Here is a 16,381-nt window from a genome sequence, read left to right on the forward strand (position 1 = left end):
TTTCTTATATTTTTGTAGCTTAGCTCCCTTTGCTGTTCACACTGTCCAGTTTAAAGTGGACGATTGATGTACAATCATCTGGAGGTTTTTTAGGATTTCAGTATCAAGGGATTTTCTTCTTCGCTTATAAACTCAACATAAGTTGCGGAAGCAGTACAGGTACCTATAGAATAAAATAAACATCAGAATTAACTACAACTGCGATTGTCTCTCCAGGAGGTGATTTTTCAGTCCCAAGCACTTCAGCATTTCCAGTTTATGAGGTTTGGCAGCTGGCATTACATGGCTCTCAGTTCTACCTACAGTTGGAGTTGGTTTATCCAATTGTGATTTTTCTCTGAAAACAAACAAACAAAACCCAGTAGAAATGATCCCCCTCTCCATTTCCAAAACCAGGGACTTAATGGCTATCCTGCCTGAGCACACATCTCAGTCTGTTGCCAGGAACGTAATCGATGCTAAATGCTCCTGCCAGGCACTGGGAACTTCAAAGAGACAACGCAGCGGTATAAGCCACTTCAAAGAGAGCTGGTCCCCACAGACAGCTGTATGTAAGTGCAATGGGCAGAGGAAGGAATTGTGTCACAGCAAGGACGAGTTAAATACTCAGAGGAGCCAAATCGGACCTCCTCAAGGGAGGAAAGATGCCACAAAACGACATCCCGCCCTTGCATGCGAGCTGATCTCCTGCCCTTCCATGTGCTCCATTCCTGGACCGTTCTTTGCAGCTTTAAATTTAGCCAAATGTCAGACAGAAGGGTATTTCTAGGGCAAATGCATGGGAAGCAGAATAAACAATAGTGCACAGACCAGAGAAGGAAGGCACAGCAGCTTTGTCAGCTGGCCCACACAAAGCACCTGCATTTGGGCCAAGGTAGGGGCAAAGAGCTAACGCACGCCGTGCGGTGGAGTTGTAGCTGGCTTTTCAGCAGGAGGAGGTGCAGGAAATACTGATATTAAAAAACCTGACTGCTGTCCTTCCCGTGCCCAGTGAGGTAAATGGAAAAGCTTCCACGGCTGGAGGGGCAGGAGGTGCTGGGCAGAGGGAGCTGTCTGCTGCTCTTTGGCACTGGCTAGAGGGCTGATGTTTGCTTATTTTAAAAGGAACACAGTTACCGTTCTCACACCATGCAATCTTCTACCAAAGAGACTTTTATTTCCCCCCAATCTGTAAAAACGATTGCCTTAATTAGCCTGTAATTATGCGTATCCCTTTTACCTGCAATTGAAGAACACATACATACATGTATGTAACTTTATTTACAAAAGGTACTGAGGAGGTTTACTGGGGGTTTGTTTAAACACAGCACCCAGAGCTGAAAGCCCGAGCCCCATTTCGCACGCCCTTGCCTTTCGCAGAGCTCAGCAGGAGGCTGGCAGTGCCTGGGCAGGGCCGTTCCCGGGGGATGCCCAGCAGATGCCCAGCAGATGGTCCCGCTGCCCCTGCAGCCAGCACGGCCGCGCGCTAGCAGCGCAGACGGCCATATGGCCGGGAGCTGACACCACCAGCAGCGTGCGTGCGTATGTCACAGTTTCTTGGGGAAAATATGAGAGATGTTCAGGGAATAACAGACAGATAACTGAAACACACGGGCTTTTATTCAGCTAGCTAAGTTACTAGTTTAGGATATCTTAGTGTGCTGATGTTAGGCAGGATTAATAACTGGCTGAAATGCCAGAGCAAGTTTCAATTGGCTGGAAGTTTGACTCGATTTTTGCTCGAGCTGGGCAGATTTCAGCAGCGAGGTGTGCTTGGGGTTGGCCACGGCGGTCTGCAGAGGCGCCTTCCAACCTCTGCCGCTCTGCGACTCGGTGGCACCCGCAGAACTGTGAGCGTGCTCGTCATGGCAGACGGCAGGGGCAGCTCCTCCCGGGGAGGCGGGGGGAAGACCTCTTTTTTTTTTTCTTCTCTTCTCTTTTTTTTTTTTTTTTTTTCTTTTTTTCTGTTGAGACAGAGGAAACTATCTGTGCTAGATGCAATGAAGCTATGGCAATCTACAGGCTAATCAGGCTAATAATAATTATGGGTCTTCCAATACTCACGCAAATTACACTGCAACCACAGGCTGGAAAATATGCATGTTCTTTTTAAGATGTTATTTTGTGCTAATATCTGACTATGTAAGCCAGATGAGTGGTTGAACACCACTCATACAGTTTTCCTAGTTTAATTCTCTAGAATTAATTTCTCTATGAAAATGAGCCTCAGCATAAATTCAGACTGTTCTACAAGAGCATCTTCCTGCCTAACGCTGAAATAAAATCTCCAGTTCTGTGGGCCAGGCCAGTTTGAACTTACAGCTCCCAGAGCCGCCTTCCTCCCGAGCCTGCCCTGCTGTCCATGGGGCCTCTGCCCACCTCCCGACCTGCCCAGCCGGTAGCAGGATGGCTTTTGCGGCACGCAGGTCAGCCGTCAGCCCCAGGTGTCTCAGCAGTCAGCACCTAACAGCCTGTACTGTCTTTAATTTGTTATTAAATTCTTAATTCTTATTTTGATTTTGGCATTTAAGAGTACTCTGCAAGAAATCCAGTGAATGTTCGTCAGGTATTTTTTTCCCGAGCATACCAGTTTGCAAATTCTGGCTTTTCTTCCCCTGCTAGAATAGTCTCCTATACCAACTGGATATTTGTATGCATAAAAAATCACCCAACGTATCAGCTTATGTTGATAAACCTTGTGAGCATATGCAAGGCAAAATAACTATTCATAAGCAGAAAAGCACTTCCATTCAGAAATCGCCGCAGGGCTGGGACCCGAAGAGCTGCACCCAGGCTCGGGGCTCTGCGCGGGGCTGGTCTGGGCAGTGCCCCCGGCCCACGCGGCCGCCCCTGGGGCTGGGGCTCGGGGCTCAGGGCTCAGGCAAAGCAGCTCTAACGGGAGCAGCGGTGTCAGGGACCTGACCTAGATAGGAGCTGCCATCCTTCCTTCCCCTCCCATCACTGCGCGCTCTGCTGAGTCTCTCACCAAGGAGGGTAAGAGCCAGCACGTCCAGCTTTTAGCCGCTCCTGCTCACTCCTTTTTCAACGCCTCACCATAAACAGACCCACGTGTAAGGCAAAGAGGGGCTTCTGGCACCAGCATCCCTCTGACGCGTAGGTGCAAAAAGCCACGCACTCCTGCAGCACGATTACACTTACCCATTTTTGTTGGTGGAGATGTGAGGAAATCTGATACACTGCAAATTACTTCTGCTAGAGGCCAAAATAGTGTTGGCTTTTTCATGCTTAATAACAGGGTTTTTCAAAGCTGTTTCCTCCCTTTATGAATGATTTATTTGATATATCTAAGTGATAAATTTTTTTTGGCAACAAACTGGATACTCTTCATTTTATGCATAGATGTACATATATATATATATATATAAGAAGAATTCTGTAGCATTTTTATTTCAGGTTAGATTTTGAAGCAGAGTGTGATAGAAAATGAAAAGAAGATTTATAATTATCTATACCTAAAACTCTGTATCACCCAAAAAGCAGCATATGAAACCTTGGCTTGAATCTTGTACTCACACCAGAACAGGTTACATTGAATTTATCTGTTTTCATCACGCATTGTTTTAGAGTGAGGGCCGATTCCGCACTGAAAGCTGTTCATTTTGCCCCTCAGAAACCCGGCACCTGTTAATTGCTGGTGCCACCCCTGCTGCCGGTGGCATTCACATGGGTAGCTGCAGCCCTCAGCCCTGCCTGCCTGGGACTCGTGCCGGTGCTGCCCTCGGGCACCATCGAGGGAGCGTGAGCAGCAGTGGCTGCATCCAGCCCTGCGCCTCGCTGGGCAGCACCGGTCCTGGCGCCCTGCCCACTGACCCTGCCTGGCGTCTCCACAGTCCTTCATTTATTGCTTCTCCAAAATACTGGCCTCATGGTTACCGTTAGTTCCTCCTTTAGGTATCTAATGCACAGCAAAATCCCTATCACTATAAAAGTAATTAGTGATAATTGGAAGCTGTCTTACAACCTTTCCTTTTCCAGGTGCAAGTGAATTACTACGGACGTGCTGCTGCCTCGGATGGGTCTGCAGCTCAGGAGGCACCTGCCAGCCCCCATCACTCTGCACATCCAACGTCTCAATCCAAGGGTAAACCTGGTGGTGCGTCTTGTCTGGCAGCACCTAAGCCCGAATGTACGGGGTTAAGGAAACGGCTTTATAGTGGGCAGATGAGGCAGTTACACAGACTGGTTACCCAAAAGCTCAAAGTCAGACTGAAATAAACTACTTTGAGACTACAGAGCTGATGTTAGGGTGGTTGTTGAACAGCAAAATTCACAATTTACAAAGTTAGTTAGTTTTTTTTTTTTTGAATTTTGTATCATATGGTGCTTATGAGTGAATTTGTAATTATTATCCACCTAAAAAAATATTTGCATATAATTTTCATGCATTTGGTAAGTGATGTTTGAATGCTTTTTTAGAAGACCAATCCATTAGATAACTGTCATGGCACTGGAAAATAGCTATCAAATTTAATTTGTTATACATAAAACATTCCATAATACAACTATTTGTACATAATATATATGTACATCATTGTGCATAAGTAGTATGGATTTGTTTCCAAGTAAGAAAAAAAAAATAAGTATATCTTCTGACACTTACAATGTGGATTTTCAAAACACCTAGCCCTTACAGAAATCTCTACTTTAAGGTGCAAGTGATAAGTTTATGGCTAGAATCCTTTATGCAGTGCATACATCCATCTGCTGCCTTGGCCAGAGGGCTCAAGAGGCCCCGGAGGAAATCAAGCCTTTACGTGGGAATGCCTCCCCAGGCAGCCAGGCACTGCACAAGGACTGGGAATTTCGTGTCTGGGGGACTCCTGTGACAACTGCTGGTGAGGAAGCCGCTCAGTTCCACACAGCCTGGTCAAATATCTAGTAACTGATTGTTTGAACTTCCAAAATTAAGCTGCAGGAAAAGGAGCCTTTGGATGGCAGCAAGATGTAACATCACTTCTAGCTGTGTCTGCCTTGGCAGCTGGAGAGGGGCAGCTGTAAATACCCGCTGCTCAGGCCTCGGACCGAGCACATACATCGATGGGTACCCAGATATTGCCACAAGGGGACCAAGTCCCTTCCACCGCCCTAGGAGATCATGTGCTCCCCCCCGAATTCACGGCCAAAGCTTCCATGCTGTTTGAAAGTTGTAGCTGCACAGCCTGGCAGGTAATAAAAAGATCCACCCGATTCACATATTCTGTGCTGAATCAGCTCTGAGAAATGCAATGGGAACAAATCATTCAAACACCTCTGGAAGACAGAAGTGATGGAAACACGGTTCTCTGTCAAGCACCCAGTTACTCACAAACATTAATTACAGAGCGCGAGGGCACAGGCAGCTGATGAGCTGCTGCCACTCCCAGAGGAAGCGGTGCGAAGCGGTGCAGAGCCTGGCCGAGTGGCGAACACGGAGCTCATGCAGGGGATGCAGGCTGACACCCGAACGCAGCTCACGCGGCTGCTGGGCAGCAAGCAGCCCCGCGGCCAGAAATCAGGGCAAAACGTCAGCCCCGGTTTCAGTCCCGGCGAGGGATGCTCTGGGTCCTGCGTGAAGGCAGCTGCCTCGTCTCACCACATTGTACTAATTCTCTTCTCTAGATGACCTTTTCAGGGCAGTTTTTAGGGAACACAGCTACAATTAACACTCCCATAAATCTGTTAGATTATACACATCCAGCCGTTAGGACTCTGCAGTCACTCTATTGGTACGGTTAGCACAGGCTGACTGGGTTGCTCTGATCGGACAACGTGTGAGGATTTTACAGTCTTCTTATCTTAGTGACTGTCACAGCATTGCTAATGCGTGATGGGATCTCCTTGACGGTCATTGTAACTCTCATTTTATCAATTTGTTATATCCCTAGGGTATTTTCTTACTTGTAACAAGAGTGAAGCAGGCCACTGGGACAGTCTTTCTCTAGAAAAAGCCATTGACACAACAAATTTTCCTACATCTGCCTCTACAGATCTTTGTAATAAGGCCATCACAGGTCTTACTTTCTTAGACAGGTCCTCTTTTCCTGGAGGAGGTTTGCCTGGGATTTCTAATTGACCATTAGTGCGGACACAATCTCTGTGCGTATCACCCCACTGCATAAATGCCTTGAGGACTGTCTGCATGTATGCAGCAAAGGCAGTGGGTTTGGGGTGCGCAGGGCTCAGTGCACACACCTAGGTGCATGCACAGGGATTAGGGTCGATCTGGCAAGCTGGCCACAACACACGTGTGGAAGAAGCCCTTACGTTTGTGCCACCCTGGAGCAGATGAGAGTTACAAGGAGACATCGTGGTCCACTGGGTTCACCAGAAAAACTGGGTGTCGGGTACCACCCAGCACAGCAGAGGCGAGTGGCGGTCACAGAGCAGCATCCCATACACACGAGCACCCCGACGCGAGGTTCCCTGCACAGCCCCCATGGGGCCATCCTGCTTTAGCTCAGCCTCCCCCGGCGCGCTGCCCGCTGCCTGCCCTCGGAGCCTGAAAGCTGCCAGCAGCCGGCTTGGCTGCACAGCTGCCACTGGGCAGTCAGCCTGAGCGCCCACGGCTGTCCTACACTCGCCTTGCGTTCGGACAGTGCCTCCAAAAGCAGCACAGTTAGCAGCAGCAGGACTGCCAGGGCCTGCTTTTCTGTTATGCTTTGCTGTGCATTGTGCCCACTGACCTGCCACAAGCTTTCTGTCCATAAGTGCGTTCGTTTGAACCTCTGTCTCTCTCAGCCACCATCCTCTTTTCATACAATCTGTAGGAATTTACCTTAATTGGAATTACTTGACAAAACTACTTGGTTTGGGCCTGGGAAGGCAGACACACGTTTCTGTGTCCTTAGGAAACCAGGCTGAGAAGATAAAGCTGGGTGTTTAAGGGCTTGGTAACACGACTTGCTAATAGTTAATAATGCTAATAGTTAATAATGCTAAATACCAAGTCAAATATTCATTATTCTCACCTAGTTATCCAACCACAAATCAATAGAACCGTGATTCTCCATGATACATCTCAAGAGAAACCCTTTGCAATACCTTTCTGTATTTCTGTATACACACACCAGTGCTAGAAGGGACACAATGTCAAGTCTTCCTACCACACGATACTGTCAAACTGCTGTACCACTTTTTCAGGTGTATTGCATGAAACCTTTACAAATAAAGAGCAAGAATTCACAAAAAGTTGTGGCCAACAGCACTGTGAACTTGTCATAAAAACTAAGTTTAATCTAGCTAATTTGCATTTACACTCAAAATCCAGTCCTCCAGATAATAGTTAAGGGTTTTGCTGAGCATCTCCGTTCCCCACCAAAGGGAAAGGGACATGCTCAGACATCCCCGCCTCCGTCCCCTGACTGACCTCAGATTTCATCTGGTTTCATGAACAGTACCAAGTGATGGTTTTTGTTTCTCTCCCCACTGTCCATTCAGATCATTCTGAGGAAACAAACATTTCACTTTTAATTTTTTACTGACATAAACCTTTAATTTAAATAATTGCTTTTCTGATCAGTACTGACAGACTGATGCTGAAGCCTTTTTGAGGATCTCCCCCTCCGATCAGACATAAATATCAGTAGGCTCCTGGACGCCCAGCAGGAAGCAGCAAGCTGCGGGAAGGCACAGAAGGTGCCGTGCGGAGCCCTGCAGAAGCCCAGAGGCTCCATGGGGCTGGAGGAGAATCACAGAACCACAGATCACACAACCACAGGATCATTCAGGTTGGAAAAGAAGCGCCCGGGCTGCGGGCTGGCACCTAGCTCCAGCAGCCCCGAGCCTTGGGCAGGGACCGGGGCAACCCCAGCTCTGTCAGACTGCCACAAGAGCTCTGGAAAGGCCACAATGTGTCACCAGGTGTGATTTATATTTTTGAAAAGTTTTTAAAGGTGTTAAAGTTTTGCTGTTTTTGTGGGGACCCTTTTCTGCACTTCAAAGCCATTAGGAAAGCTGGAGGCTAAGGATTACACTAAGTATGGCCTTGCAAAACTAGCCTGGGCTCTGCCTCTTTGCAAAGACTGTCTGTAGTGCTAATATAACATGGTGATTTCTCTGTAGAGGGGATTATTCAAGATGTGCATGAAACATAGAAGACTGGTCAAAATAATTTTATTTCAGCTGATCATTTCCGTTGTTTTCTTCCTACCAGCATGAAATGGGGCTCAGAGGATGAGGTCCTTGGCAGGTACCGAAGAGAGGTTCCAGCTAATTTATGCTACAGTAAACTCAAAAAAAATATATATTTTTTCTCTTTCTTTGCTATTATGTATAACAACTTCCCAAAAGGTTTTGACTGCTACAAGTCCTGTAAATGAATGCTATATATAAACAGTACATATCTTTGTACATATATACATACACATCTACATAGATATACATATGTGGTGGGGGTGCGTATACACACTGTTAGCCATTTACAAATTTAGTGCATTTCAAAAGAGAATTCACTTTAAAATAGATTTTCTAGCTAATTAATTCTTCAGGATACTACTGAGTTTACTGTGTTCTAAAAATGTCTCCTTGTTATTTGCAAGAATAACATTAAGGGGAAGAATGTTTCAGGCCTAACAAAAACAGAAAACAAAACAAAATAAAACAAAACAAAAAAAACAGAACCTATGATGTCTGGGTGTACTTTTGAAAATGAATGGTTAAAAAGGCCATGTATATATTTAAAAACAGCTCAGTGGACCAGGCTTTTACAACACAGTTCTCGGTTCTGTACCAAGTTAGGACTGAATGGGTATCTCAGTTATAATTGCTAGCTTGTTTTTGGTTAATAATAAATTAAATCACTAACATGATATACACATGAAACAAATTGTCACTGCGGAGTGTGTCTAATCTGTGAAGCGTGCCAAGAAATGGTCAGCTCAAGCAGAAAGGTCTCTGTGGACATTTTATTCCAAATTCCAGACTCTGTTCTCCACCCGTGGGAAGTTTTGTAGCGCGGAGCACAGCTGTGAGCAGAGGACATCCCACCACGCACTGCGGATGGAAACCATCAATGCTTCACCAACAAACACTGTCACTGCCTCAAATGCAACAGCTGTGGAAATTCTCAACAGATCTAAGGGCTCTTTTAAATGTTAATTAAGGTGTTTAACCCCATATTTTATGAAAGCTCAACAGAGCAGAAATTGAGATTTCCCAAGAAAAATATGGGCTCCAAGATCAGGAGGCTTTGAAGGGGAAGCAGATGCTGCACGGAATTGCCGCTACAGTACACAGATTTACCAAGTGTTTACATTCAGAGAAAGCTCTCTGCTAGTTATCACAAACATAAGGAAACTCATATGGATTATGTGCTGTATATCAAGTGCCACACCACAAAACAGGACTCTGCATATGAGACTCGCATGCTTTGACCATTTTGATGACTTCCATGCTTTCACTGAGCTTTCCGAGAAAAATACATAAAAAGTATGCGGTTTAGGTTGTATTCATTTTTGGGTTTGGAGCTAATTTTACTCTTGAATCTCAAAGCAAAACTGGGTCAAACAGACCTTGCACTATTCAAATGTAATGGAAGTACTCCAGCAGCTTGGCTGCAGCCCAGCCCCAGCCTGGCCACGCTGCGGTCAGGCGTCCTGCACACCTCAGTCTGCACCGGTAAAGTCCCCTGTCCCACCCCTGTGCTTGGGGCTATTTGCTTGTGTCTCAATCAGATGTGAACATCTTTTCAAAACAAAATAAAAACAGAGTTCCCTGAAAGAGTATTGAAACTATATCCACCCATATTACTGAAATGTCTGACTTCAAGCTGATCTTAAAAGCAATAGACGTGTCAGTAGAAAATATTTTTCAGCAATGTTAATTCTAAGCCTTTTACTGTTTTAGGGTTCTGCTTCATTACAGAAATTTACTGTTGTCTGCTTAGCATTTTAACTGGCTGTATTTTGTAACCAAGAGCGTTTGATTGAAAATTACATAATGCTATTGAATTTTCTGGGTTTATTTGTGTCCAGGTTAGAGCAACAAATCTGTCCTGTGTGAGGGTCTGTTGCTGTGAAATAGCATCTCAGATTACTACCATAAAGCAGATGTTCTACTTACATGGAAAATCTCAGCAGGTCTGTTTCCAATTGTTTTCCAGTGGGAATTAGCAAAACAGTAAATTGCAGCCTTTTGCTTTATGAACTGAAACCTCTCCATGATCAAATAGCTTTCCAGACATGCCTCAAATCCGCTCTGTGCTTAAACTGTCCTTAAGCACCATCAGTGGCGTTATTCCTGCCTGGGGACCTCTACCTAATCTCATCTCCAGACACTGCAAATTCAGACTGACATTGTCATTTCTATGTATTGCAGTCTATATCAACTCCTGAAATATTAAAGCAGAAATACTGTGCAACGAGGCATCCTACATTTTATATACGCTGGTTATTATCAGTCTGCAGGAAATCACTTTGCTATTACTGAACCAAATTCTGCTCTTTACTGGGATCAAGTTACACAAGCTATACAACACAGTAAACACAACCAGACTTTGAATCTTTTGCTTTATCTTCTCCTGCTCATCCCATGGTGGGGGCTTCCTAAAGACTTGTGTTTTCTCTACAGGCTTATGCTAAACAAAGATGTTTTGGGTCATTCTGCACAGCAATGACTTCCCAATTGGTATTCTAATAATGTAACTCATTAGCCTTATCTCTGTACCCCTGTGAAGTAAGCCTTTTACGACCCCTTTCAAAACGCATGGAAATATACAGGATGTGGTTGATAGAACAATAAAGCAAAATTTAAGCTCTAGTAGCTCATCATCTCCCCTGTGGATAATTTCTGGAAAAATGTGCTGCTGATCTGAAAAAAAATCTCTTCTGACAACTCAAGCACATCAATAAAAAAGAGAAATTTGATTATGCAGTCAATAGAGTGATTTAAAGAAAAGCAATTATCTACCAGAGGAACAGGATCACATGGACAGATCCAGCACTGGTGTAAAAGAAGGCGACCCCAATGGGAAAACCCTCGGCGTTCACTGGGGTGAAATGCCCCCCGCCAGCCTCAGGTCAGCCCCACTGCAGTGCAGCTGGTGTGAAGACACTCGTAGGTACTACCCACACTGAATAAAAAGGTCAAATGCTGAAGATTTGAAATTGGTATTTCTAAGTGATCTGTGGCGCCTACAGTAGGAAATAACACCATGTTGCCTTAAAACGTTAAGACCACCCCTAAAATGAAAGCATACTGATGTAAGAAACACAAGGGTTGGAGGATCTGGAAAGTGTATGGGTTACTCTCTGGGACTGTTGTTCATTGTGAACCTAAAGCTGTTTCTCTACTGGTCACAGTCATGGGGGATTTGGGAGGACATGCATCTCCCCACACTCCTGAAGCATGTTCACACATGCCACGTGTGCAAATTGAAAACGGCACCCATCTTTTATACTGAGGTCTGCTCTCCTGCCTTCTGTCACTGAAAAAAATAATATAAACTTCTAATATTATTTTTTCAATATTTTACTTAAGTTTAAAATAATTAAACTAGTAATTAAATAACTTTCTTCTACTACCAACAGGAAACATTTGCAGTCATGAATCAAACTGGATCACCACCCAGATCACAGAATCATAGATCAATTAAGGCTGGAAAAGCCCTCCAGGGTCATCTGGTCCAACCACCCCCCTACCACCAATGTCACCACTGAACCATGTCCCCAAGCACCACGTCCAACCTCTCCTTGAACACCCCCAGGGACGGTGACGCCACCACCTCCCTGGGCAACCCGTCCCAACGCCTGACTGCTCTTTCTGAGAAGAAATGTCTCTTCATTTCCAACCTGAACCTCCCCTGGCACAACTTGAGGCCCTTCCCTCTAGTCCTATAACCAGTTACCTGTGAGAAGAGGCCGACCCCCAGCTCCCCACGCCTTCCTTTTGGGTAGCTGTGATCCTTCCTCATGGAGGGAATATCTCCTTATAGGGGCAGACACAGGATCTATCTTTGTCATTCCATTTTTATCTGTGCTGATCTTCAGTACAGTTTAACATCAGGTAGTGCCTCAGAGGGAGAGCTGGGCAGGAAGCTTGTAGGCAGCAAACAGGGAGCAGGGAAAATTGTCTTGTGAAGCCCAACAGCATCATCTCCTGGGCTGTTGCAACCTGAGGGACAGGTTTCCTTCTGCTAGGCAGCTTCTTACAGGTTTTCACCTGAAACCACTCAGCCTTTTGGACAAACACACAAAAAATGAGTGTAATTCTCAACATTAATTTAGGATTCGACTGAATACATGCTTAGACACATGCTGCTGAATTCTTAGAGCCCATGCATTCAAATACAAGCTTGTGTGTGCAAGTCCAAATCTTTTTGCAAACCTAGGCTTCAGCAAGTCACGTCTCAGGTGTGTGGTTTGGGTTTTTCGGTGGAGTGGGGTGGGGGTGGGGGTGGGGAGACAGGGGGACTCCTGAGATGTCTGCATGTGTTTCTACTTACTACAAAACAAGCACAGACGTGTGTCCTTCTATACATAATATCCAGAAGCAGAAGGCTAGGTGCATTCAGGTCCAAGTTTTCAGGAAGACATGCATTCTGTTTAGCTAACTGCCTAATCCTCAGTCATTTGCATATTTCAGAAAGAAGGAGATACTAATTACTGCATTTATCAGCAAACAATCACTGCAGCAAATCTTATTTCTATGCCTCAAATAGAAGAAATAACAGGTTTTTATGACAGAACAATAATGTACAATTTCCAAATAGAATTCTTTGAATTCTAATTATCAGATTTTTTTGAATTATATTTATCAGATGATATCTGATATCAGATGATATCTGATTATCTTTGAATTATATTTATCAGATGCTACTTATTTTAAATAAATATCAAATAGAGTTTTAATAAGTGCTATTATTTAAAAAAAAAACAAAACTAAGATCACAGGAAAAAAGTATAGATTTTGGGATACTCAAACCCTTCTAGAAATATAAAGTTAATGTCAAGAAAAAAAATTCTCTTAGCTTAACTGACAACTCATGTTTTTAGAAATATGCTAGTGCCACCTACCTCTGGAAGTCCACAATCTCTGAAACAACTGGAATGTCCATTAAGAAACAGCTAAGCTAGCTGTGCCTGGAAGAACTTCCTGAAGCTGCCCCGAACACGGGGCTCCCGGGAGCAGCAGGCCCAGGTCCTGTCTCCCCCTTGCCGTCCCGCAGCCTTGCAGCAGCGCCCAGCCTCGCAGGGGTCTGAGCCAGCCCACAGCCAGGGCGCCAACCTGGTGCCCAAGTCGTGCTTTTATAAAACATCTCAAAGTGTTCCCCCAAAGTGTACCCCCAAGCGTCTCTGTGTACCCACACATAGCTATACATTCTGCCTGCAGAAAACCACGCAAGCTGGCGAGCGTGGGGCTTCAGAGGAAGGCAGAGCTCTTGGCAAGGGGACGGAGGGGCTTTATCCGTCTGGGAGCTGGCAATGGCACCGAGGCCCAGGATGCCAGGTGACGTGCTAGGGCGTCACTCGGGAGCTCAGTGCTTCTTGTTAAAGCACACATTCCTAAAGAAAAAAGCATTTACTTGAAATCTAACTTTCTGCTGGAAAGTTGTTTCAACAGACATTTTCAGAAGGCACTAATGACAATCCAAACCACTTTTATTTGTTAAATATTGCAAATCTAACAAGATACTTAAAGAGATTCATATATTTATGTTTTGTCTTGTATGCTTTCTATTGATTTCCATTGGGTAAGTCTTCCTTACTGATTTTTGCTTGTCATCTTTGTTAAACTGTTTTTGTCTCTAAAAAGCCCTCCATTGTCATGTAGATTCATCTCAATTATTTCCTGATTTTTTATTATTTTCGTTCTTTGAGTCCATTGAGTTTCTCTTTTAGGTTACTAAATACGTGGAACTCCTTGATCTTACAGACTAGGAAATGCCAGCCCCTTGGAGACCGGTGTGACACTGACAGATGCGAAGGATTTGGACCCCTCTTGAAAGAACAACAGGACTGAGATATACACATGCAGCTTTCTAAGAAGAGTGTGCATCATCAAATCTAACACTGAGCACAGATTATTTCCAGCAAGCACCACTAAAGACAAATAGTTTCTAATACGTCCTGCATGCATCCCTCCATACACAGACATTCTGCATCTGACTGATTTTAACGGCAGAATTCCTCTCCAGAGAGGCATGGCAATAATATGCAGTCAAACAGGGTAAGGTCAGAGAGATATTCAAACTAAGACTCGATAGACATTCTGTTTAGAAAAAGTATTGGAAAAAAAACCACCACCACCAAAAAAAAACAAAAACAAACAAACAAACAAAACCTGATGGGCTAAAGTACAAAGAGACAATTCCTCCTTTGAAGCAGAAGCAAGTCCTATGAGCAGTATATATATATATGCTTAGCCGTACAGCACTCAATAAGAGGCAATGTCGCTCTCTGGAAAATGTACTGAAGTAGCTTCTATTGAGCTGAGCGACTTCCAGCTCAGATGCCAAAAAAGACAGCTTCAGCAGTGCTAGGGTGACCCCGCTACTGTTCCCATCATCTTTACCAGGCAAGTAACTCGTTACCAGCATAAGTTAGATAAAAGGTAAGAGAAATGGTGAACTGGAAAGCTTATCTGAATAATATTTGTCTCTTCAATCCAAAATGAACATTTTTATCTATTTCATTTAAAATGTAGTACGATTGCTTGATGCTCATACAAATTTGACAGCACATTTCATTACCTAAATAGCAACTTTTTGTTGAGTGATCAGTGATTTGAAAAAAATAAAGTTAGCATACTGAAATTCAACACCTAATTTACAGACTAAAGTAAAACAAATAATATTTACATAAAGATCTTGGTCAACTCAAAATTTTCTCTGTTATCATCATAAATATTTTCATTTGAGTGAGACAGATTAATAGTATGCAGTTATGAAGAAAGTTATATAGCCTATAGAATTACATAATAAATCAATTTTTATTAATCAATCCATCTTACCTGTCAGGAGCTCTTTGGTTTTGCTGTCTGCCTTATGCTTCCAAGGGACGGGCAGAGTTCTCCACCAACATCCTGTGCTGCTGGGGATTGTAGGAACAACGTAATCAGGGAAGTTCTTAGCATTCACCACCAAATCCAGATTTGTGCACTCAGGTTCAGTTCCCATTTGGCAAAGTATACTGGTTGGATTTCTTTTGGATTTTTCCTCCTTCACCTGTTTTTGTAGAAGATCCACTTTTCTTTTCCTGGCTCCTGAGCCCCTCCTTCTGGTATTCCTGCTCTGCAGCACTTGTGCTTCCTTTTGCCTTTTGTCACCTTCCACAGCTCAGACCGCTGGGACCAGGGATAATGTATTTCCAGGTTCACTCTTTTTCAAGTTGAGCTTTTTGCTGGGACAACATTAAGCCTTTTGGCATCATTCAGGAATGGCAAACTATAAATTATTGTGCCAGATTTCTCATTGTGCTGGGGGATGTGGCCTACTGAAAACTCTAAAACAATTACAACTTTAGTTCCTGAAGGGTTCAAATGGAGCTTCATGTTTTTCCCCTAATACTGGGATTGTGGGATATTCAACAAACCATTGGACAGACCCTGTGTTATGACAAAATAACTTGGAACAAAACACGTTGTTTTCATTCACATTTATCTTTTGGTGAGTTATTCCTCTGGATCTCCTTCTAAAATCTTCTTTCAATACAGATTCTTAAATAACCATGAATCACAAATATAAATGACTGACATATAGAACAGGACACGGTCACTTCTACAGAGAAGCAATTTACTACCTGCTCAGCAGGGAACCAAATTATATTCAGTTTATCTGAATTAGTATACTGCTCCTTACGTAAAGCTGAGAGTTATTTCAAGCAACAGACAGGACTCCGTAGAAGAAGCCTGTAACTGTTAATAGAGGGAGGGGTTTTTTGGCTTTCTTCTTTGACAGCTTAGTTCCAGCTTTTGAAAATGCAGTCAGAGATTTCAGTGGTGCAGACTCCACCTGTGCAGAAATTTCCACATAGCCAAGATAGTTCATCTTTAGTCTAAAAGGGCCATAAAGATTAGTTCTGCCACCTCCAGTAGCAAAATATGAGATATATTGTGTTTTTTTTTTTCTGAAATCGCAATGTCTCTTTTTCTATCTTGGTAATCAATGCTGTCTTCCCGTTAGTAACCGTAGAACCAATTCCAGCTTCCTCAGTAGGCTGAAACAAGAAAAAATATATTAAAGCATGGATCAAAGAAAAGTATATCCAGTCAAAAATAACATGCACAAAAATCTGTAAGGGTTATATTTGTAAATATCTGTTTGAATTATACAGCTAATAAAAAAGGATTTGTATTGTACTCTGTCGACTTTCATGAGTTACAGGGACCCTTCCAATGCCATCCATGACATGGCAATTTCTGCCACCGCTCCAAGCACAAATGTATGGGCATTTTTGCTCCTGCTTAC

The 16,381-nt window shown here is 43.8% G+C and overlaps 1 protein-coding gene across 1 annotated transcript in view; it reads right to left on the reverse strand.

Annotated features, from left to right (window-relative positions):
• Positions 1–15,986: 15,986 nt before the first annotated feature.
• The window catches only part of JAKMIP3 (Janus kinase and microtubule interacting protein 3), a 49,844-nt gene continuing 49,449 nt past the window's right edge, over positions 15,987–16,381 (reverse strand). The window contains exon 24 of the mRNA XM_035547788.1: positions 15,987–16,130. Coding sequence (XP_035403681.1) covers positions 15,987–16,130 — 144 coding nt within the window. The remainder of the gene's footprint in view (positions 16,131–16,381) is intronic.

This window comes from Cygnus atratus, chromosome 7, assembly GCF_013377495.2.
Source record: "Cygnus atratus isolate AKBS03 ecotype Queensland, Australia chromosome 7, CAtr_DNAZoo_HiC_assembly, whole genome shotgun sequence".
NCBI lineage: Eukaryota > Metazoa > Chordata > Aves > Anseriformes > Anatidae > Cygnus > Cygnus atratus.